Here is a 26,033-nt window from a genome sequence, read left to right on the forward strand (position 1 = left end):
GACAAAAAGGATGCAGTTTGTGTCAAATCTTAATAGAAACAATAAATTCAACTATTATACTACATCCATCCCAAGATGGGTCCAGGATCTATCTCAGTAAAACACCCCCATCTAAGTGCAACAGACCACTCACACACCCACTTAACAGTTCAGAGTAACAAACCCTCCAGCACTCTAGATGACACTATGAACTCAGTCTACAGGGTGGCTGCCACCCATTTCCAGGGTGCCCATCAGGATGCGGAAAACGATGCGGTGGGAGCCTGCAGTGTGGTCACAGTGTCTCACCAAGTGGAACCAAAACAAACTGATACTCTACGGTCATGACAGTCTTCCACCTCCAGTGCCAGCCAGTTTTTAATGTACACCACCAGCTGTGATAGTTCCCCCAAATCAGGATAGCAGTAAAACAAAAAGCAGTGAAAATGAATTGGATTACAGTTCGGTAGTGGTAATTACAAGCTCATTTTGCTTTTAACGTAAAAAGGTCAATAATAATTCAGTCACAGAACACATTCTTTAGGCTTTTTCTATGTCTTACTGAACATTTCAATAAAGTATTAACGAAATAACTGGTGCATACAAACAGGTCTGTCAACAGAATAACAAAATATGTAGCAGTAAAATGGCCAACTCAATCTACTTTTACCTGTTGTGGATCTAATGGCAAAGACTTAACTGTTATAGGACTATGTGTTAAAAAAACAACATAGAAAACAAAACATCAGACTATTATCTTTACACTGGTACCACGGAAATGCATGAGCTCTAACTGAGCATAAAAATATAGGCATGAAATGATTCCTAAGGGGTGTTAAAGCCCAGCCAGGCAGAATACACAACAGCTGGATGAAAAGTCATGAGATCAACAAAATCAGTGAGTCTCTATGCTCATGCTGGGAACAGGTACAGAAGATGGGTGTTTTAGAAAAGGCCCAAAGAGACGGTGTGTTTATGTGAAAACTGAAAGGTTGTACTGATGGTGGTTCTGTCCAAAATCTCTGTTTTCAAATGTATTTTTAAAACCCAGTGGACAGTAGCAGATGGACGGACAGAGGTGATTACATAATCTGCCGTTCTTAGTGGAGATAGAGTGCAGTAACTATTACACCGCCTTGTGTAGGAGATAGCATCAACAACAACATGTTGTGTAATTCTTTGTGAAAGCCAAGATCATTGGAACAGGTTAAAACTTAAATAAATCCTTGTTACTGAATTCCTTATTTGTTCCATTTGTACAAAGACTTCAAATGAAAGACTCTGATGGTTTTCTCAGTGACATGGAAAAACATTGGTCTGTGGTGTTTGAATTTACCATTTTGGGTGCTATTGAATTTTTTTTATTGAGTCCAGATGTAATCCTGTGTAGCAATGTAATCCTATAAGCAGGCTTTCACACCGACCGCAAATAATAAATAAATAAACACACATACCGAGGCTTCCTTTTACTTCACTGGCATTGGTGCAATGAGAGGTGCAACAAAAATGTTGTCAGGGTGTGCTGTCATTTTTCAGCTTGTTGCTCTCATCAATGGGATCTCTACGAGTTAGCTACAGTCAGCTAAGGTTATCCGTTTGGAATGACCACAGCCAGTAAAGTGAAATCTAAGTGATTTAAGATGCTTTTTAGCCAAACAAAACAAGAATGTATGCAGGCAAATACAATACAAAATGACGCCCCCCGTTACAACAATCTGCACAGTGTGACATACCTTCAAACTATATTACATTTACTTATATTTATACTCAACAAAATCATAATCTCAACAAGGTATAAACGGTTGAAGCTCCAAGGTTAGTTATAATAGAAAAGGTAAGAGGTAAAATAAAGCAAGTGTGAGTTAGTTTACAATAGTGTGTAAGACTCCCTGCATTATTAGCTACATGGAAAAGTCTCCTGTGACTAAACACCAATTGCTTATTTATTAACTAAAATTTTAACTCGAGGGTAGTGCTAGCGCACAAACATAAAATTTAAGGATAGAAAATTTGAAGGAACTTGCATAAAGGAACTGCTTTGTGGCATTTTCCCACTGAAGCATGGATCGCTGAGTGCAGAGTCACGACTTGTAATCAAAATCCATCTAGGTATCCATCCAGTTTTCATAGGTGTGTGTTTTCCATCTCACAGCCAGTTTGATGGCTGCCGGAAGACTTGTAAAGGTCAGTTATGATTTTTCTCAGACCTCTGTAACATTGACAAGATGGACATCTGGTTGTGTAAGATATCAATTCCTTTATGTCCTTTTTTTTTTTTTTTTTTTTTTTACACAACACTGGCTGTTTGCAGAAGTGTGAGAAAACTGAACATGTGTTTAAATAACAGCGTCATAGAGGACTGAACTCAGGGGGAAAGTTGTTGATTTGATCTTTCATTTGGCCTTAAATGTACCCAAACAGTTTGAATTATATTTTGACGTTAAAGAAAAACATCGACGGTACACAAATTTGCATTGCAGGTCAAAGGCTCAGAATGTCAGCACTACAGTAAACGTAATGGCTCTGATGAGACGGCGTGTGGATGATGGGCTTATGGCTGCCAGGTAACAGGCAGCGCAGTCACAACATGAGTGTGCACTACACAGCACTGCAGAGGCAGAGTTTCAGAGCACCAAACCACAGAGTGATTTCAAAGCCACGCTGTTTCCACAATGAGAAGCCAGAAATCCAGCATGGCGCTGGGAGGCAACCCTCCCGGGACGGAAATGCCATTTCTGCTTTTCTCATGTCCCACACAAGAACATATTCTGTTCGGCTACACATGGAAGAGGCGAAAATAGGGTAGACGACACATTCAACTCTGTCCCTTGATGTGCACGGTATAGTGGGTATAGTGTGTGTGTGTGTGTGTGTGCAAGAGAAAATGAAATGAAGTGAGTACATGTAAGTAGGAGGGGTTCTACCTCATGCTTGGCTTGGCTCCATTGCTTTACAGTGTTTGATTTTTGTTTGAGTCGGCATGGAAAATTCTAAGCAGCTGACTCATCTATTATTGCCTGTTTCTCCTCACTCTGCAAATGGATAAACCCTCTTCTTTTCTTCAGCTGCAAAACGGCCTCTGTCATTACTCAGACCTCTCCATCTCGCTCTTCCCCTCTCACTTGTCATGGCAACAGTACTCTCTTGTGTAGTATTTGCTCTACAGCACACAGCGAGTTCGCATTGTCCCACAGTCACCCGCGCCCACATATCAACAGGCAGGCTGGCTGTACTGTACTGAAAGAGTCATTGTTATGCAACCTATGTTATGCTGCCTGCTGCTCTGTTGGCCTGTCTGTTCATCTCTCTCCACTTATTCTTCATGTGGCTGTTTGGTTTCTTTGAGCTTGTTCTAGGTCACATCCTAACAGCTTTGTTAGCCACTGTCAAAGCATGCATGTTTTATTGAGAAAATTGCTCTAGTCCGATAAAAAGGCAAATTTGAGTAATCGTTTCCTATAACTCAGCATGTCATTTTGATGTTGAATAGATGATGACACAAAAGTCTGCACCGGCAGTGAAAACATGTGTAAACAGAGCCTGAAAATGAAGGATGAGATGTGTGCAGTTGTGCAAAGCTGCTTGTAGTGTAAACTGGGAGCAGCAGTAAATAATTTTGTGATATTAGGATCGATTATATTAAAGCTATGCCCAGAAATGCTTCCTGAGACTACAGCTAACCATTTTCTAAAATGTTAAGTTTAGCTGTAAGAGCTCTTGACCTGGCTATATCATTGACCCATGTGCACACATCCCTGTGTGTAGGGTCCTGTCTATTTCTCTGTATATTCATATTTCCTCACAGTGAAAATGGAACACAGGTTAAAAATCATCTGACAGCTGTGGGGGTAATGTACATCTAAAAACAAAAACTGAGAAGAATACTACTAAATTAAAAACATGTCACTGGCAAGGGCCTTCATTTATTTATCCATCCATCAGCTCTAGAGACCCGTAGGGATGATGTATTTTTGTAGGTCAACCCGGAAGTTGGCATCACCCTGGTTCCTCCAACAAAACAACCAATGGGATTTTTACAGAGCCTTTTGGATTATTGCAGAAAATAAGATCAGTGACAAACAATGGTAGGAGACACTTGCGTGTTTTGTTCAGCAAGATAATCTTCACAAATAAACCAAATTTTGACTGTTGAAGCCTATGAATATGATTACCAGAAGTAAAAAATAAAAACTGTTGGATTTATTAATAAACTACACCACAGTCCCATGACTTCAATTTTACCACCTCGGCTTCCAACTTGTAATTTGATTTAGTGCACTTACATCTACAAAATCCTTTCAATATAGCGTGACCTGATCTAGTTAGTGATTATGGTCTGTCAGCTAGTTAGAATAGTTTGCAAGTGCCCGAGTTTCATAGTTTAAATACAGCAAGGCTGTAAAGGCGGAGTAGGGAGTATATGAGTCTCCCTATGTGGCTTGATGAGATTTAATATCTCTGACAACCTCTGTATCTCATTTAGTCACTTGTTAGCAGCCGCCTTTTTCAAGACTCGTAAAAGCTTTAAAAAAATCATAAGTCAGATATTTACTGGTGTATTTTATGTCTCACACCTGTGGGACATTTAGAGTTGCCAGTCGAACTCACTTGCCATGTCCTTGGGCTGTGGAAACTGGAGCACCTGCATGCAGACACCTTGGGTGTGCAATGCTATGAGGAATCTACAGTACATCCTGTGGCATTCAGTGCACAAACCTCCTGTATCTATCTGTGTCAGATCCTCAGCCCTATATACTGTATGGCCTTATTTTCCAAACATTGTTCAACTCATTATCATCACCATATGCTGCTAGCTGTGTCTTTGCTCATTAGTGCATCAGTATACTCATATTTAGGAAGAGGGAGTGACGGAGAGAGAGCTTGGAAGGGAGGCTCAGTGGAGACAGTGTTGTGAAATGCTTGAAGGATGCAGACGAATGTGTGCAGCCAGCTCGATTCCAAAACCAAACACGTACAGTATCTGAGTAATTCTCATGAGGACCGACCATTAACCAGATAGGAGTGTGATGCAGAGGAACTGTATTACTGAAAAGTCTGTCATGGGAAATGGCGTCGGGAAATGATAGCAGACAGAATAGCTTATCTAACCTTAATTGTTCCTCCCTGAGCTTTTGAAAGCACAATGACTTGTGCTACACCCTTTTATGATTAGAGCCTTCTGTCATACCTTCCTCATTTTGAAGTGCTATCAGTTTGCATTGTTCCTAATTTTTTTTGTTCTCTCCTCTTCAGAGTGATGTATTAACAGCAGGATTCAACAGCTGTCTCCCTCTTGTATATTCATGTCACAGGACAATGCACTGACTCAGATGAGTCTCAAAGGCCATTGTTAAAATTCTGAATCAATAGTAGGATATCAGTCTGATATCTATAAAGGGAGCTGTTTTATCTAGAAATATTTCCATCTAAGGAAGTTGGGTTGTAAAGGTAAGCTTTGTGGGAATATTTAAAAAAAAAAAATCAATATCAGTATGAGAACAATTATGATAATGAGCATCACTGTCCCATAAGACTCTCTGAATGTTTTCCCTCCACTGTGCTGCCTATTCAGCTTAAACACAGCCTCAGCTGCTCACATCTCAGTGTAAACACATTCATTCATGGTAGGGTTGGGTCTATACCTATGTCTAGCACACCTGTGTTTGTGCTATCAGGTGTATTAACTTGCTACAGCAATCCTTCATGTTTCCTTACATAAAAATATGCCCAGGGCGTTTTGCAGTGGGGTATTGGAGAAAACAGGACACTGGTATTGGATAAACATTGGATAGGTGCATCCCTCCAAACAAGTCAGTGTTATTAAGACCAATTTTATTCTTAAAAAAGAGTGAAATATTTGATTTCTCCTCACTAGATTCTTTTCATTTAGTCCCAGTAAGGGCTAATCATAGACTTGTGTTACAATTTCAACCAAAATGTCCTTTACATGATATTTCAATAACTCAGTATGCAGTTTTCTCTCGCATCACTGTATCTCATAAGTGCCTCGGGCAGTCATCTCCGGTGGCTACGGACTCGGTGTTCCTCCCTGTGACTGGGCTCATCAATCACCTGGCCACAGAGAGAGTGTGACATGCAGACAGCAAAAACAGAAATAAATACCTGCTCTGCTAAAGCACATGACTGACAAAGAGGAGCCCTTATTCATCATGATGATGGAGCACCACTCACAGAAACAAGAGCATCCGCAATAACATCTGGGCCTATTGTTTTTTTCAACAATCTCGTGCATCTCTCACAGAAAAACATTCTACATTTAAGTCATTCCCTGATTGTTAATGAATTTTTGCCAGAATACAAGGACAGTTTGAAAAGTTTGCATCTTTCATGTTTGTCCCCTACTAACTTTTTGTTTCTTCTTTCTCTGAGTTAGTTTTTCTCCTTTGTTGTTAAGATGCTACCACTGCGGTGCCACCTCGCCTTACTGGGCCATGCTGTTTTCCTTCTCATCCAGTGTCATGAGTCAGCAATGTGGGCTACCGCTCCATCAGCTGAGGGCAACATGCTGCTAGAGATGCAGCGAGAGAGACAGAGACAGGCAGATAGGGAGGGAGGCAGTGTGAAATGGTGATGATGATGTCAGTCCTCATGGGGGGTTGACACCTCTGACAACATATCAGCAGTGCTGCGCCAGATACTACCAGAAAGAGACAGGCAGGACGCTGCTTTCCAGCAGTTGCTTGCGAGGGCCTGTCAGGTAGTTTAGAATTTATGTTGACAGTATAAGGCAAAATATGAAGCTGAAGGCTTGAGACTTAAAAGTTTTAACTGCATTACAAACTGAAGGTCTGGAAATTTTTGGAAGTAAGGAAGAGCTGAAAGGCCCAGCTGCATTATGGGTAATGTGGGAGCTTAACTCTTGGAGGCCACAAAATCTAGTAAGTCACTTATTTGCCCTTAAATTATTTTGTTACAAATTCCTAACAAATTTTTTACAGTATATTCCTATTGAATGAATAGTTGCTAGTTGTGTTTTATAGCTGGTATCTGATTTTAAGAGGAGCTAAGCTGATATATCATTCTCGCTTTAATACTTAATCCTGCAGTCTCTATTGTAACACAGCAGACAGACTGAAGGTGGGATTCTGATAGCTGATGGTGTTTAATTAATTCTAACCTCTGGATTTGTTTGCCCTGCAGTCTCTGACCCACAGAGAGGAACTTTATGTTTGAAAGCTTTAGTCCGCTGCACCTGGCCCTTGGCAGGTTAAAGTGTCAGAGCACAGCTGTGAGCGGCTTTTCTTGGCCTTCGAAGCCAAGAGAGGGCAGGAGACAGATTTCCCTCTCGCTCATCCCTCCGCAGCAGCAGCAGCATGAAAACTGTACAATAGTAACTGCAGAATTCCGGTGGACTGAATTAAAATGAAACAGTAATGGTTTAAAGTGCATGCAGTTCATGCGGCATCAGAACAATCTAATCAATCCTAAATTGCCATTAACAGGATTTTTTTTGTTTAGTGAGCACTAAAATGGCTTCTAGGTGCATGTCTAGAGAGCAACAACACAAATAACCTCTTGTTACATACTGTCTAAAATTGGCTCCCAGCACAAACAGCTCAATAGCACGACACTCTATCATCATCTACAGGTTGTGATTTGTTTTGCTCCCAGACTTTATGACATTTAGAAGCTTCTTCAACAATAACATTCTAACCGCACTCCTCTCTTTGTTTCTCTTTCACATCCTCCTGCTCCTCTACTTCCTAAAAGCCATAAGAAAGAACACATGAATGATGAAGCGATTCAGAGCGAGGCAGCAGAATAGCCTTGCATCCTGCACTCTGCTCCATCTGTGAGGTACATAATCTGTCTCCAGCCTCTCTCCTCCTTTAGCTAAAAACTATGATTTTGCCTTCTGTTCACTCACCAGGGGTAAACTGAAGGGAGGGTTTTAGTTCACCAAAGCTGAAAAACTGAATTGTATGTTTTGTGTGTGCCCCTGACTGGCTTGTGAAAATGTAATTTGCTTAAATCAAATGTGATCATTTGTGTTGCTTGTCTGTAGATGTGGCATTAGTTTAATAGGAGGGAGGCTACCTCAGAACCATAGAGAGAGGCCTGTTGTTTAGTGATCTCTCCTCTCCCTCAGCCTCTGCGTTGCTGCCATATGCCTGTCTGATATCAGCACATGGTAGGCAACCTACACTTATCCATGTGTTTTTTTGTATACCTGTTTATCTGTCTTCTCTTTTTCTCTCTGCCTCCTCATCTCTCTCAGTCCCCTGCTTTCTCCGTCCATCTGTTGTCGAAAGCTTCCTGAGTATAAATTTGCCTGTGTCTTGTTGTCTAGCTGCAGCTCAAAGAGCAGGTTGGCAAACTTTTGCTGCGACACTGCACACTCAAGGTCATCTGATACCTTTTCCGGCTTTCTTACCAGCTCGTGAAAGATGTATAATTTGGGGGTGGGGGGGTATTATTCCAGAAACCTCAGAGTGGCCCCAAGGGAGCATTGCACTAAGAGGGACAGATTAGCCCATAAGTGAATCCCATACTCCACTGCACGACCTGCCTAGTCATCCACAGAGATGTCTCAGTGATGTTCTATTATTAGCAATATAAACTAAATATGCTGCCTATCAAAGGCTGTGCTGCACGAATTGACTTGAGCAAGACATTAATACCCCCTCTGAGAGTTAGGCATGCAAGTGAAAAAGGAGAAGGGAGTTAGGTTATAGAAGAACAGCAGTCTCGCTCTATTTGTAAACAGGAGAACACAAGCACTGGCAAAGTGTACCGTTTGTGTGTGCGTCATTGTGTAAAGCGTTCTGCGTGACTATGCCTGTGTGTCACTGTCTTTGAAGGAGAGACAGTAGCTAGAAGAAGTGTGCAAATAACAAAATAGTGTATAATGTATTATATGCTATTGCACGTTTGCCCTGATGAATGGAAGCACACGGATGTTTACATTTCTTTATGCAACAGTTTAGAGCTGCTTTTCATACAAGTACGCTTGTTTTTCCACTGTATGTCTGCTGACTGTTATTTGATAGCATTCATGTGATGGTCTGTGCAAGGCGATGGTTCCTGCAGAGTGGCAATGTAACCACCAGCTCTTCTGCATCGCTCCGTGTCTTGGCAACAGGGAGTGTGAGGGAACCAGTGTGATCAGACAAAGACACGTCCTTCTGCCTGATGAATGCTGCAGAGCGGGTGAGGCAGGCAAGAGATGGCTTTGTGCAACAGCATGGGGGTAAGAAGTGGGTCATAAGGAAATCCCCATATGGACAATACCACCCCCCACCACCACCTTACCTTGCTGGAAATGGCCTGCACGGTCAGCAGCACTCCAAAACTAACTCAGAGCCCTGAGTGAGAAACACGAAGGGGACAAACACAGAATGGCCAATTGATTTAGAACATTTCTACATGCTACCAGGCTGTATGTCACCTGAGTACATGTGTCTGAAAGACCTTTAGTTATTTAAAATCAGCTACTGAACATTGGAAAGAGCAAAAGAATAGTCTTGGTGGTTTCAAATGTGGCATGACTGTTGGCAATAGGCTTGCTGCTTCTGCCATCTCCAAAATGGCTGCTGAATTTGTTTCCCCCCCCCAAAAAAAAATAGTGAAAAAGCACTGTAGTTCCAGGTCTCAAAAGTCTTTTCTGCTTTTGCCTGTTTTGTATAATTGCAAATGTAATATTTCTGGGTTTGGGACAGTTTGTCAGGCAAAGCAAGACATCACCTTTGGATTCTGGGAAGTAGACATGTTTCACTTCTCCTTCCAGCACAGTGTTTGTTAGACTGATGGACAAAATACCTGGATCAGAACCAACAATCTGGCTCAAGCATCATTAGTTCACCCATCTTTATGGGTGGCAGCAGTGCAGTGGAGTGTTGATTGTGAATGCTTTCCTGCACACATTAGGGCCTCTAGTACTCACTGAAGATGGTCTGAACAGCATCTGATCATTATATGTAACCAGGTTTAATGTATTGGGCCCCTAGACGTGGGTGGTAATGCACTATGTAATGAAGGAAATTTCCTGTTGTACCTTCATTGGCCTGCACACAGTGGGGACCAACCTTTTCCAGCATCTTTGTGATGATGAGGAAGGGTCCATTTTCCCATGGGTAGTTCAGCTGCATTGCTCCTGCGTCACATTAGGCTTTATATAGTTGTAAATTCAGCAGAACAGTGAGGGGTTTCCCTCAGAAATGTGTTCATGTCATGATGGAAACCTCCTCAGCTGCATTTGTACACAAATTAAACACACTCACACACATACAGCAACACTTTTGCACCCATCATCTCATACTCATGTCTTCCCAAACGAGCTAAATCTTAAACTGGTTAATTATGAGATTCAGCACTGTTAGCACCTGTTAGGTAATTAATGCCAATCACTGCCTTCTGGGGAGGAAAATTATCCTCCGTAAAAACACGGTTTAGCCAGCATTGCTCTCGGTCTCTCCCTGTCTTGTTTCTTTTCTCCTTGCTCTCCCCCCTGCTTATTACCACCATCAACCCACCTGACCTGTTCCTGCTGTTAACAAATCATCCCAGAAGATAAATAAGCACTGCAATAAACAAATGTTGTAGCAGTGGCCATGATACTTGTGAAATCCCTCCAACCACAGATGGGTAGACAGTGTGGGAGAGTGGACTTGGGAGTGGGTAAACCTGAGATGTCAGTTGGCAAATGCAATCAGAAAACGGTAAATAATTTAGTGCTGAGCTAATGCAGGGGTGGTAATGATTCTGGCCAAAATGATGTTTGGCAAAGGAAGCTTGTGCTGCAGTTTCATGACGGCCTTTTGATATTCAAACCAATAGTATTCTATAAAATTTTAAAATGTGGGCAGCAAATGTAATCAGACATCAGCCACTTGATATTAAAACTTCCATTTTGAGGGTTGCTGGCTGTAATTGCAGGGCTGGAGCCAATAAAGGAGGCCTGAATATGTTTCAGAACTAACACTGATACATGTCTGGCAGATGTGCACTGTGAACACGTGTTTCTGAAGATAATGATGTTAATCCTCTTTCCAAACATTGGCTTATATGAAGACTGCAAACTGTGCAGTAGCTGGTAAATAGTGAGGCTGTTAAAGGTGTTGCATTCTGACATTAATAAACCATTAAAGCAAACAAGAAATAAACAAACAGATTACCTTTTAGAAGACCTGCTGCCTCTGTTGGGCTGCTTTATTTTCTACTAATGTGGATTTTGCTGTAATAATTTATGCCAGGGCAAGCCGCTTTACAACACCCTAGCTTCTGGGGCTTCTAGCAGTGCTGAAATATAGAAGCAGCATTACTATAAATTCTAATCATTATCCAAAAAGAAAAGTTCATTCCAGTATGGTACATATCCTGCAATATGCACCGCAGTTCAAAGTGAAAACTGGGGCAGATTTCCCACTTTAATTCTTAAATGTTTTGTATACAAATGGTTTGATTTCAGACAGAAGCACACTTCAGCTCTCATTTCTAGCAACTGAAATGACAACTGCCACTGGCTGATTTAACAGCTATGGCTAACTAGTAAATAAAGTTATTGTTAGCTCAGTGAGCCGTTTAAAAAGTATGTCAGTGTTTCTTATAAAAGGGCTCATAAATATATGCTTGATGGTTATATACAGGTTATCATGCAAGCCTAGTTAAGGCTAATAGATCCCAGGCATAAAGTTGATGATCTGTTGAGGACATGGAAAGAAAGAAGCAGCATTGTTATTGTATTGGAGTGTAGAGTCAGTTAGTTAGGATGAGGGCAAATTGATTTATTTGCTGAATGTAGTGTTATCACAGGTAATGGGGTGAAGTTGCTGGTGTAAAGTTTCCTAAATCCAATAAAGAGGAGGACACAGCCTCTAACGTTAGCTAAAGCCCTGATAGCATCCAGGAGCAGTCTGTCTGTCTGTACCGTCCGTATGATACTTGTGAATGCGATATCTCAGAAACATCTTGAGGGAATCTCTTCAAATTTGTCATATGTTCACTTGGACTCAAGGAGAACTGATTAGATTTTGGTGGTCAAAGGTCAGTGAGCTCACTTCCGCCCATACCAGTGAATTTGACTGGTTGGCAGAGGCATACAACCACAAAGCGATAATTCTAGTTTTAAATGTAACTTGTAATCCTTCAATCCAGAGTGACCTAGATAACAAATAATACTTTTGAAGTAACATTTGTTTCTTACTGCAAGGTAACTAGAAATGTTGGCATTTGTGTCATAAACTACAGCAAATACCGCACCTGAAAATGGCTTCTAATCATTTTGCTCTTGTGTTTTTGTTTTATAAAGGCTAAAAAGACACTGCCCTCTGACTTTTTTAAATACTAAATATCACTCTACTCTAACTTTATGAACACCCAATCACTGTTGGGAGGGAGTTTATCAAAGTTGTGTTTACAGTATTTACTGTTCATGAAGTTACCACACTTAATATAATATAACTTTGTCATTAATGTTTCAAAACCTTTACTCTTGTATGTAACTAATCCCATTGTTCAAAGTAGGCTGAGAACAACTTCTTAAATCAGACAGGGATTCACAAAGACCTCAGCTAGCCTGAATTATTTAGCAGTAAATTACAGAGAGAAAATAGCTTGTTTTCATATTCACAAAGAAAAAAAAGCTGGAATGGTGTGAGATACATAATAATTTAGTAACGTACCAGGGGATAGATATTCTGGGTCAGGGGAAGCAGTCATACATAAATCCAAACTGTTGCACGAGTAGCGCTGCGTGGAATGAATTATACATCATTTATGGCTTTTAACTTTGACCTTATGGTGATGCAGAGCCTGGTGGAACAATGTACGCAATCAGAGGGGAGGCGAGGATGTGAAAGATAAAAAGAAGTATAGGACTGGCAGACAGGTAGTGGAGAGGTATTGAAGGTGCAGATTAAAATCAGTACAAATATACGGCTTGACTAAAAGACTCGGGTACAGCAAGATGAAATTCACTATGATTCTGAAACAACATGAGAACCAGACAGACAGCTACGTGAACTGTTAACCCTCAAAGACATGTATACAAACATGCACCCTTGCATACATACAGTACATGCACAAACATACAAGTGACAAATGAAAGGAAAAAGGAGCATAAAGTGTCTCCATAAGGAGTTGGGCCACCATGTCACCAGAGCAGTTTTAGTGCACCTGTCACATTCACATCAATACAGTTTATTCACACTTGGCATGTAGGAGACTCTCCGGTGCTGCAGCAGATGGGGACTTTGCACACAGTGGAATTTTTGACCAATTCTGAACTAAATGAATGGCAGTGCACTGAAGCTATCTTGCCACAAAAGAAATATGTTGCCACTGTGTGCGAAACACAACAGGGAACTTTCTCTGAATCTCCTATGCCTGTGTCTTTATACTTTCATATCAGGAGTGGCCTGAAAGATCAATGGTCTCTGCATAGATCTCTGCATCCATCTTCAGCCTCCCCTCTGTCGACTCCATTCTTCCTTTCTTTTCAGTCTTGCTTTTCTCATCTTTCATTCCCCACTTGCACTATACCCATCTCATTTTTAGTTCCCTCGCTTTATTTCTCCCTCTGTCTCGAGCTTTGAGCGTTGGCATGTACGACTACTCTCCATCAGGCTCCATATATCAGAATAGGAGGGGAAAAAACACTTTCAGATCTGCTTCTATTTCCCAGGATTCCTGAGGGGGATTGATTCAATCGTTACATGCAGGTGAGGCTGACAGTCACATCTAAAGGTGCCTCTCCCTCTGGATACCTGTCTCTTATGCTTTCCTAGAATTCCTATTCCTCCACTCTTTGCAGCAGTTGATATGCTATTTCTTGTCTACCTTTCTAGTGTGATGGGAGACGGTTATCATCTATGCTACGACATACAGAATTGCATGATGGTAGGCTGCCAGGCAGACAATTAGAGGATGTGATAACTCTTCTATTCATGATAATAGCCCTAAATAAGCATTGAATGCCTCATTATAGGCACAGTATTGTGTATTATATCTTACTGGGCAGCCACCAAAATGAATGTGCTCTCTGACTTTTTCAATAAGGTAAAGGTCTGTTGGGATTAGGAAGCTCATTAAGTTGCTTTGTGCACAGCCACAGCACCATGCTGTTGCATGTGATCAGACAAGAAGATTGTGAAATGGTACATTTGCATATTTGCATTAGTTGGAGCATGATGGCCAATGAAAGGGCAAGAAAACAAATTTCCATTTTGAGTCAACAGGTTCTCCAAAGCACAAAGAGTTTGCTTTTGGAAGGAAAGGACTCAAACCATCAGCTTAGAAACCGCTAATGCACAGAAATAATATTTACCCGGGAAACACGGATGATAACACTCATGTTTGTATACTAAATAGGAAGCTACAGCCAGAAACTGGAAACGTCTTTCTCATGATATTAGGTATTCAACAGTGTGAATACCTTTTCTTCAATGTCTTCTTTGACATTGGTTCTGGCTGTGTGATGCTTTAATTAACAGTCTCAGGTCAAATGTGGAGGAAATAATGACTAAATCTGACCTTTGCTGAAAGAAAGGCTATTGAAACAAACACACACAAAGCATTCATCATCTGGTCTAAATCTTCCCAGGAGGCAGATCTGTTGCTCCATTATAAATTCATTCCCAGTTGCACAGCACAAAATGCTGTGGTGTACCAATTTGAACATGTTTGTCAGTGCTTTCTAAACCTGTTGCATGCATATAGTGTACAAGGCTACAGGCAGAGACACACTTGTGCTTCTCTCTGTGGAAATATCACTTAGAAACTGCAACAAAAACAACACTGGAAGTAGTGAGAAGAACGGATTCTGTAACCAGCTACTGCTGTAAGAGACAAAACATGCCAAGAGAAAAAGTAACAGTGGCCAGAAGCTGTTGAGGAGCAGAGAGCAAGGGAATTGCTGCAATGAAAAGGGTGGAAAACAGAACTCTTTCTGTGGTTTTGTGAGGCGTTCCAGGCTGGTAATCTGCAGGCAGGCACAAGATTTGTCGAAGCAAGAGCCCAGCATCATGACGCATTTCACCCAGCCACATGTCCCTCATCCATGGGCCAGTACCCAGCAGGATGGGGTAGTGGGGGTGGTGGGAGCAGGGGCTGTATGTAAGCCTGTCCCTGATTTGTATGTTTCAGTGTTTGTGTCCATATGTATGTATGAGCAATGGGGGGCGAGTGATGGGAAGGCTGCCAGTGTGCTCCTACCTCCTCAGGGCAGGGTGCTAAATGAGCCAGGCCATACTGATGCCTGCAGGCGACAGAGAGAGAAAGAGGTGGAGCTCACTCTCCCATGACCTCCGCACCCCGAGTTTGGTGATGGGTGTGCATGTGCCATGGATGGTGCATGGTGGGGGTGGGGCTTCTGCTCCTAGCACGAGCTTTCTCTGCCTGTGATTTAACATTGCTGGTGGCATCGGTCAGCTAGCCAAGCAAATCTGCTACCTTCTCCCAGGCCACATAAAACACAGGCTTGGAACTGAATACGTGTGTGTATATATAGAGGTTGTACACGTGTGGGCGCTTTTTGGTGTCCATATGCATGTGTATGCATAAGGAAGAGAAAAGAAAAACATGTTGCTTTGGCCACGTCACCCAAAAGAGACTGTTCGCTTTCAAAGCCAAGAAAAAAAAAACACATAGACACATGCACAAGTGACTGAGCAGCACACAGCTTAGTCTCTATAATATTATGTGTGATGAGGTGTACACAGTGGTTTCCAACCACTTTTTTTGTCAGGCGTAAACCCACAAGCCCTGCCAGACAAACTCCAGTATCCCTTCACCATTAGTCCTAATGCATTTAACTGCATGGTATTTAACACTATTAACTATGTACAAATGGATAGTGTCACAATATTTTTTCATAGAGTTTAATTGTCGGTGTTTAGGTTGTTTTGGTCACATTTGAATTTAAACTATCAGTGGCAGAAGCTAGACATTTCAACAATTTATCCATTACCTTTAGCTAACCATTGGACTGTTTATCCTGCTTTTAGCTATTCCAGTTGTTGATCCATTATATAGATGTATTACTACTTCAGCTGGTTTTTGTTACTTTTACCTATTTAGCCAAGTGTTTATCCATAACTTTGACTTATTTCAAGCAAATAGTATCCATTACTTTAAGCTTACATGTATTTCAGTTGTTCATCTACTGTATTTCTTTTAGCTAACCATGTATCCATTACCTTTATCTAATTGATTAGCTTCTCTGCTTGCTGGCTAACTAGCTCTAAAGCTCTCTCAGTAACAGCCTGTGGTGTGCAGGTGCTACAGCAGAGTCTGTGTGGAAAATATTTTTGATTCAAATCAGATTTCTACTTGTTGAAATTAGTCGAGCTGCTCCACATTCTTTCTGCAGATGTGCCCCCTGTGAATACTGTTAAAGGTGGCAGGAATGTGTGCTGTTGTTGTTGGTAACATGAAATATCAGAGCTCTATTTTCTCATTAGAAACAGTATTAAAAAGAAAACTGACAATAGCTGCAGATTACAGAGGATTACACAGCTCCATGTTAGGGAGTCTAAACAGACTTATAATGCTGCTGTGGGATTCAATTTGCCTCACTGTACTGTATGTCTGACAGAAAATAAGCTTGTTATTGTTATAAGGGCCAAAGCTGTTTTCATAATAGCTCTGCTACTGTAATGAGAACTCTAAGGATATATATGCATTGAGGTATGGGTCCCTTGTAGCTTTACACAACCATGAATTACAAATAAAACTGTTTACATTTTATCTTTGTTAATAATTAAAATGCTGTGTGAATTCAAATGACAGAAAATGATCCTAATATTTGCAAAAGGCTTAACTCATTCATTGGAATAATTGATTAGGAAGAGTCAGTGTAGCAGTTAATTAGAAACCAGTGGTGATAACTACCTGCTCAAATGTACAGATAGGGAGTGTGTCTGCTTATCCCATGCCTGTGTGCACGTACTGTACAGTATCATGACCAACAGTCAAATTTAAATGAGACTGAAATGGATGAAGATAAATGGATGCAATATCTTTGTTCTCAGAATTTGACTGAAGTTAACCACAGGTTCTCTGCCTGACATATGTGTGTCATACACCCTCACTGGCCACTTTATTAGGTACTAATAGCCTAATATTCCAACCCTTTCATATATGTAGCTGGGGAGGATAAAAATACAGACACCTCTGAGTATCAGGTAGTCCAGTACAACACCACCTTTAACTATGACCTCAATAATGAACATATCATTGAATTTATACATTTATGGCATTTTCACGAAAAACTTGAAACATTGTGAGCTTTATAAACACAGATGTTGAGGTGGAAGTGTTGCATTGAAGTGCATACAATTATACAGGTGTACCTAATGATGTGGCCGGTGAGTGTATGTTGAGCACATTAAGTGTGCATACTATAGAGTAAGACACATGCAGAAACACGCAAATTACTTGCCAAATGCAAGATGTGACTTCTTGGGAGTAAATGATCAAATTCATATTGATGAGGAGGGTGAGGTGTGTGGTGGTGGGTGGGGGAACCAATCAGAAGTTAAGATATTCACCTTCCTTATTACTTTTCTTATTACAACACTACAATGACAAGCTGGGAAATCACTCACTGGAAGACGGAAAACAATAAGGACAGAAAGGGACGGGTGGAATGCATTAGACTGCTCTCTCTGCCCATTAAAATACTGTTTGATTTCATTAAATGTCCTCAGAATGAGTGCTTGTTCCAATTTACATTACCTTTCTCAAGGAAACCTAAGCTCAGTAAGAAGAGTGTGACACACTTCAGGGTTGTGCCATACTTCATTAATATTTCAAAAAGGAAATTAAAAGGAAAAATAAACTTTTTATTAAAAGGTTTTTCTATTTCTCGCTCCTCTTCTTTTTTTTTTTTTTTTGTTAAATTCTTTCTTCTCTAAAATCTCCACCAGCCTCAGTCCCCGTCTCCCTCCTTCCACCAGTTGTGTTGGCATCTCCCTGAGCAGCCTCCATCTGTGCCTAAACTGAGTGGATGTCTGCTGCTGGTCGATTCTTTCTGGTTGTGTGGCCCCAGGGCCCTAATAAACAGGAGTCTAATGGTGTCCCTGGGCTCCAGAGGGGCCTCATATTAAGATAATTAGGCAGAGAGAGGGCACAGGAATGAGGCCCTGGAAAGGAAGATGAGACGCAGCTGATGTATCTCAGAACCTGGGCCTGTGGCTTACAGTATCTTTGTCTGGCTGAACACTGAAGTCTGATTAGTTTTGTCACCTGTCACAAATTAATGTCATGAATCCAAATATGCCCTAAGATGCATCAAGTCGTCCGGGGCTCAGACCCGGAACCTTCTTGCTGTGAGGCGATAGCGTTAACCATGCATCAGCAGCTAAATTAAATTCTTCTAATAAGTTTGGTGGCAATTTGAAAGTTATAGTCCATTAATAAGATATTAAATCGTAAAGCAAAGCATGCTTGGGTGCATGTTTGTTTTCATTGACAGGTGTGTCAGACAGTTGCTCTGACCTGTGGTGGCTAGCGAAGTGGAGTTGTCACCCTACTTAACACTCGCTGGAATCATTTGAAAATACTGTATGTATACAAAAAACCAAAAGTAATTTTCTGCATTTGATATCTGATGAAGAGTTTCAGACAACAGTGTGCACAGCACCAACCCCTCAGCAGGGAAACCGATTTTACAGCACCCTACTGCTGTGTAAAAAATACTCCTTGTATCGTTGGCTGCAATGTCAGCAGACACAACAGTTACTCCTCTGTTGCATTTCTGACAAAGTAGCCGCACAACAAGTGTTTGCTGCACTATCAAACTGCACTTGCTGTTAACCAAAGGTGTCACAGATCAGGGAGAGAAATCTTAAGTTTAATGGTAGATTAAGATTTTACACATTCTTTCATAATTAAGGTTATAATGGGACAAAATGTGGTGTGTCTAAACAATACTACCCCCCACCCTGCTGCCTACAGCCCTTCTGTTGTTATTCCTGCTTCTTTACCTTACCTTAAAAGTTCGAAGCAGCGGCTGCCAGACCAAAGAGGTCACGTTCTTTTGCACAGACAGTGGGACAAAAAGCAGAAACAAGGGTTAAAAACAGTTTGGCTTTTTGAGATGGAGAAAGTTAAAAGCAGCCAAAAGACTCAAATTTAAGTTTAGCTTTGTCTACCATTAGTGCTTTGTTATCCCTGTTTGGTACTGTCTCATCAACCTTGCCACTTGACACTGTGCCACTGTGACGCTGCCGTAGAGCCGGGACTCGTTAGTCAGCTCATGATAGCTTCCGACTGATGGCTGCGTTTTATACAGTTTGTTCCAACCAGGCATTTGTAATTTACACTGCTGCTAAGAAACAAGACATCAGTTTGTTTTGGGTCTAACTAAACCCTCTAACAGCTGAAAAGAAATTAGCTAATGCACCCAAATCTCTACTTTGTTGCCTAAATTTGATTGTTTTTTGATTGGAAACAACTGCCTGGTTGCAAGTGGCTCAGCCAAATTTAGGGTGACATAACAGACGTTATGTGTTTGTGTTTCCAAATAAATGTGTCCAATGAATTTGTTACGTGTGTGTGTGTGTGTGTGTGTGTGTGCTCATGTGATTTTATGTATGATGAGCCTTGTTGTTTTTGTACACAGGCAGTGTGAATGCAAGTAAAACAAATTTAAAAATGGAACAAGCAAATATTTTCTTCAGTGGTTTGGATCAAAGAAAACGAGCTGTAGATATAGTGGAAGCTCTGCTGCTTCTCCTGCAGGCTAAGAGACTGAAAGAATACTTAGGGATGCAGCTTCAACTCCACCTGATTTTCTTGCCTGTTTGAACATGAGGACAGAAACTGAGCTTCAAATGGAGCTAGAGCTGGAGTGATGCCTCACAGATAACTACCTCCAGCTCTGTCATTTTCTCTTCCGCAGCCTCTCTTTGCTTGTTTTTACAGCCTGTGCCACTGTGCCTAGACTCAGTAGCTGGAACTCTTTTTTTCTGCTCTGACACTCAGCAATCAGATGTGACACGCTGATGGCTCAGATGACAGATGGGAAGACAAGGTCACACAGTCACCTACTTCTAACAGAAGATATGCACAGGTCCTTTTGACTTGCACTGCGCACAAACACACAATTAAGCACTGTATACACACTTGTGTGCGTACGCACACCTTCACTTACCCACACACACTTGTACACACATACATAGTCACAAAGTGGAGCTGGAGTATTTTGCAGACAGGGCCTTTTCTTGTGCCCATGATCTCAGGCACAATAACCTATTAAAATGTCATTTTTCCCATCTCAGAATGTTTAAAAAAATTAAAACTATGGGGAGGTAATTAAGCCTGCAAATGGTGACATGAGTTGTGACTACAAAGTATGGCATATATACAGTGAGTGTGTGAGTGAAGCTGTGTTTTAACTTAATAAAACTAAGTGTTGCCCATGTAAATCACTCTAGGGCGATGCCCGAAATGACAGTTATAGACTTAAGAAGTACAACATGGGTCTGGAGGAATATTCCCAAGACTAACCGATTAAATATCATGACTAACTTTGTTGGATTGTGCCATATGTGTAGTTAACAATGAGATTAGCTGCTACTTTGTCAATTAGACTTAAACTCTCATGACCTTGTTTCTAGTGTTACAAACTATGTTGAAAGTCACCCCGAATTTCATGTAATAGCTCAGTATATGTTTTGATTATTTCATGACCATCCAAACAAGAACCACACAAACAAGTGTTCTTTAATGTAGAACCTATGACAAATACAAAGCTTGTCCTTTAGAGCTTCAAATGCCATCAGTCTGGGTTTTACCACTAAGATCATTTGTACCATTCGCTCTCTCCTCCTCCACTTTCTCCATTACACCCGTCTTTGTCTTTTCAGCTCTTTGATGCTGAAAATGAAGGAACAAGGAATCATACAGTCTCTGGGTTTTGAGATACATAAACGTCTGCCAGCCAGACCGGCTGGGGATTTTGTGGGTTGTCTGGTTTCAAAGCAACCTAAGTTTCCATTTGTGAAATGCAGCAGGTTGCTGACATAACAAACACAAACCTCAGGGTTTTGTATTTCTAAACAATTCTGCAGATCTCTCACTTTTGTGGTGCATGTGATAAGACACAGCAGGGCACATAGACGTTTGCTTGCTGTTCTAAGTGAAATAATTAAAATACTTGTAATCAGTGGTGGACAAATAGTATTCTGGGACTGACAAGGTACAAAGGGATTTTCTCCTCCTATGTGAGCAGTAGAGGCCTGCCAGTCCACATTCACTGACACTAGTAATAAGGGAATCTGGCCATAAAACTACAATCAATATGTTGTTTGTGCTAAAGATATATTTTCCAAGGACAGTCCTGCACTACATGTACACACATTCCCTTTGTGAGCACCAGCATGTGCACTCTTTTAGCCTGAGCACTTAGTAGTACATTGCAGTTGCCACTCTGTCCACTCTTCTTCTCTCCTTCCCTCATCTGTCTTGTGCATTCACAGCATCAATCTTAATGAAAAATCATCTTGCCCTTTATGGTCTATTTTTCTTCCAGTAATCACTTAAAACAAGAATAACATGTCCTTATCTGGCAAATCCATACCTAATTCCACTCCTTCCCTCTGCCCTTGTGATAAATCTCTTGCTGATGGTGGCATTGTACAAACCAATCAGGTGACTGCACCAGGTCACAGAGGTTAATAGCATTCCTCATGATTACCCACAAGCCCAAGGATCAGAGGCATCAGGTTCCATATTCTAAATAGTTTCACAAAAGTGTCCTCCTGGCCACCAGGTGACCACTCTCCCGCTATCTCATCTCCCCCACAGTGAGGGGGAGAAAAAAGACTGATTACAACACACACCTGTTTTTGAGACTGACACCCATCCCCTCTGAAACCAAGCCACTGTAATAAATGCAATCATCTTTTCCCTCTTTCCGCGGACTGTGTTCTCATGATGATGTTGAGGTGTGTAGGCAGTGTAGTGCTTCATGTTGAGTAGGGCTGTCACCTTGTCAGTAGAGCTGCTGTAGGATTTATATCATTCTCACAAATAGCAGTAGTTACTCAACAGGCCCCCTCCACACCCCCCTCCATCACCACCACTTCCTTCTTGTACACTTTTTATAGCAATGAACACTGCTCCAAAATCCCCTAATTTCTTGCCAGATCACTGGTGATGATTTGAGATGTAAAATTTGTAAACATCAAACTGTGAACTGCAAGAAAAATGTTGGAGATTTGGGAATGCTGTTGACATGATTACAAAATATCAGGGTTCATGTCTATAAACAGCAAGAATTAGCAAAAACAAAATACCTTTTTACTCTTGTGTACTCGTTTTTTCTCAACCCGAGGAAAAGCAAACCCTCAATGTCGTCAAAATTCTTATTGCCCATTTACCTGCATTAAAAAAAAAAAATCACATCCAAAAATAAATACTATTGTAGATGTTTTCACTTTTCTCAAAAAATAGATCTTCATAACTCAAATCCAGATCAAAAATGTGGTTTCATCACATAGATGAAACTGGACTAGGTGCCATTCCTGTATAGCTTCATAGTAACACAAGAATAAGGGAGAGTCAGTCATCTAACACAACAAAAGTGAAGACAGTCACGTTGTCTCAGATATATTTTATGGTGAAATTCAAGTTCTGCTTTTTGTTCTGTCACAAAAAATATACAGTGCACCTCGGATGCAAATCTGAGGGATTCTGCATTCTGTGTACCCACTGTTTCCATGTGTGTATGATGTGTCTGTGTACTGTATGCTCAGGTCTGTGCATGTTTGACTGTGTGTGTGCACACGCATTCCACTGTTTGATCTTTGGTGCAAGAACCACAAAGAAGCTTGGGACTGTAGCAGCCCACAAGACACAACAGAAATAGATGACTGTGTATTCTACCACCACCACCCTTCAAACTCCCCCCAAATCCCCCCACAAACAAACACACTACCACCACTTCTTCATCAACACACACACCTCCCTCTTTCTCTATCTCATGCAGGCATGTACCAAAATAAAAACAGCGAATGAAGCTACAGAGAAAGCAGGCAGGTCTTCTCTTTTTAGCTCGTTATGAAATGGATTGATATCTGGCCGGTATGAGATCAAACAAATCCCGGTGCTGTCATTTGAAACTAAATAGAACTGAGCCTGCAGGGATGTGTATGTGTATTCTCTCGCTGCACATACTCTGCCTTTGTAGATGTTCTGACTATGCACCATTAACTAGATATGAGCTTGGTGAGTCCAGCTGGTATAACTGACTTGATCTGAAACCCTCACATCCTTTTATCACTCCAAATGCCTACATAAAAACCCTGTGACACCAGCCTGGACAAATTCAAGTCACCTTAAATAAGCAGCTTTTTTTGCTGACACACACCACACTTCCATATGCTGTTATATGCACAGTTCACAACAGCCAGTAATGAGCTGTCCAGAACTCCCAGAATTAAAAAAATAAAACTCACGAAGGTTTGTGGGCCTGGAAACATAGTGCTGCGAATGCATCCCAAGGGCCTCCTCTCCACGATACTGCTCACCTGGACACCCACCCTGCAGCACACTGGCAACGGCCCTGTCAGACAAACAGAGAGAAGAGAAGGGAGAGCGACAGAGAGGCGGTGATGGATGAGGGGTGCAGACATGAGGAACTGTGCATAATTTAATTATTCAGTTGGGCTGCACTGCTGCACAGCATTTTCATGAAACTGCGAGGTGCAACTAAGTGGGAAAAAATGTCCCCGGTGAATGGGAAGGAAAATGGTTTCATCTGTCCTGCATTTCACCGCAGTCAACGCACATGCACCCATGACTGTCACATTACACCATGAAGGTGTAGCGTTTTCACTGGTCTCCATTCAGACAGATACACAATGGAGCGGAATGTCGCCTTGCTCTATAGTGAAAGAAGCCGCCCCCGCTTGATGGGAGAAGAGTAGCTCACGTAAGGTTATTACGGTGGATAAAGTGGAGTGGAGAAAGCATGCAGTATCCACTAGTCTCAATACACAAGATGACTTAAGTTCTGGTTGCCCAGAAACCACAGTCAGGATGTGAAGTATAACATCCATAACAAGCAAGTTTTACTGTAGTTTTATAATGTTATAGTGATATTCTGTTTGTACCGCCTACTTTTGTCATGCACAAGGACAGGCGAAAAAACAAACGACACATTGCGCGCTCCATATCCGTGTGTGCGGAGGATACTATTGCAAGTCTCCTTGTAAACAAGCGCAGAGAAGCAGGCAGAGAGGGGGGGAGGGAGAGAGAGAGAGAGAGAGAGAGATGACAAAAAGAGGGAGGGCGGATGGGAGAGAGAAAGAAAGGAAGACAGAGAGTCAGAGACTCACCTGGACATGTTCTCTCTCTGGGGTCTGTGCGCCTTTTCCAGCCCCAGCTTGGTGAAAATCCCCACAAGAGCCATAATGGCCACTACTCCACATATGATGTAAACAATTACGTTCGTTTTGTATTTGGTGCTGTCGTGCAGCTTGTTCATTTTGTTGTAGGGAGTCTGTCCGGTCTTCATCCACACCGGAGTGTCATAATTTTTACAGGTGCTCTGGTCCAGACGCGACTCCTTGTAGGAGCAGCAGAAGCGGAAGCCACAGGTGCCGCAGCAGTACAAATAATTGCCCGTTTTACAGATGAACGGCGGGTCCCACTGGCCCATTACGTCGTAGTAACCCCGACATTTATCCTCCGTGTGCGGTGTCTCCTCGGACACGCTTTCCGTATCTCTGGAACCGTTAGAGGTGGCGATCACTACGAATCCTCCGAGCAGTCCTGGCTCCCCATCAGCCTTGCACACTAGAGCCATAAGTTTGAGCAACAAGAAGCAGAGCAGAAAGTATTTCCCTCTCATTGTGGTTTCTCCGTTCAACTTCAGGCGGAAACGAAAAGATTTGGAGAGAGGAAAAAGGGCGCAAGGTCATGATATGCAGACAAGTCCAAAAACATACATCCAAATAGCAACGCGCCGTTGAGCGTCTTTACAAACATATCATCATCCAAAAAATGCACAGAATAAAAAAAAAAACTCTCCGTTGGATGAACTTGACTCAGTCTAACTAACTGCTCTCTAATGTGCGCTGTCTGCTGCGCATACGTCTTCCCAGAAAGGCATTTGCAGGCTCAGGTTTCGCGTTTTTAGGACTGCATCACTTTACATAGCCATCGGTGCGCTCTTACGCACAGGAGTAGGCAGAGATAGTAGGCTGCAAGCCGCACCGAGGATGAGAGCGCAGTGAACGAATAGAAGAGCCGAGGGTGGGAGAGCCTGGTGCGCAAAAGGAAAGGAGGAGGAAAACAGAGAGAGGGAAGGAGGGAGACTACCACGGCTGAGGACGGAGGACGGAGGGGGGGGGGGGCTTTGTTGTAAAATATTATGATTAAAGCCCCAGAATACGCAAATCACTATTCTGTTTTGCCATCGAGAAAAGGCGTGGGAGCCTTTTCACTATTCTCCACTTTACGCATTTTAGTCATATGTTGCCATTGTTTTTGAAAACCTAAGATCACACATCACATGTGGTACAGTGGGCAGCGGCACAGATTCAAAAAGCAGGAGATATACGTTTTGAAAAAAAGGGGCTTTGGCCATAGGACATCATGCCAACTAGATCCAAGGGGACTATCTAGAAAATAGGGTTTCTTAAGTAATAATGCTGTTGAATATCCAGTCTTTATCCTGACCTAGAAGCCATATTTTTAAAAACTTGAAGCAACCGACATAGTGCCTGAAAGATTTTTAAAGATGGAAAGGTGAAGAGGTTCAAGGTTCAAGGATTTTTTTGTCATTGCACCATATGTGCAGGACATACAGAAGATCGAAATACCGTTTCTCTCTCACCTAGTATTGGGTGCTATAACATTTAGGAACTAAAATATAATAAAATAGAATAGAATAGAATAGAAGAGCTTCCGCCCCAAGCGGTTTCCAATTGAAAAACATCTTATAATTAAAGGTATTTCCAAACCAACTGTGCTTTTTTCCGCAGCTGTTTGTATAGGATTGAATGTCACTTTCGGCTTTTTCCGCTTAGGGGTCGCCACAGCGAATCGCCACACTGAATAGTCACACTGAGACTCGCATGTTGACA

General features: G+C 41.7%; 1 protein-coding gene across 1 annotated transcript in view; it reads right to left on the reverse strand.

Annotated features, from left to right (window-relative positions):
• The window catches only part of shisa9a (shisa family member 9a), a 40,041-nt gene extending 14,833 nt beyond the window's left edge, over positions 1–25,208 (reverse strand). Inside the window, exons 1-2 of the mRNA XM_020620391.1 lie at positions 24,282–25,208; positions 23,400–23,506 (exon numbers count right to left, since the gene is read on the reverse strand). Of these exons, the coding sequence (XP_020476047.1) occupies positions 23,400–23,506; positions 24,282–24,796 (622 nt within the window). The 5' untranslated portion in view covers positions 24,797–25,208. The remainder of the gene's footprint in view (positions 1–23,399; positions 23,507–24,281) is intronic.
• Positions 25,209–26,033: the final 825 nt, after the last annotated feature.

Source organism: Monopterus albus, unplaced genomic scaffold (genome assembly GCF_001952655.1).
Source record: "Monopterus albus unplaced genomic scaffold, M_albus_1.0 scaffold236.1, whole genome shotgun sequence".
Classification (NCBI taxonomy): Eukaryota; Metazoa; Chordata; class Actinopteri; order Synbranchiformes; family Synbranchidae; genus Monopterus; species Monopterus albus.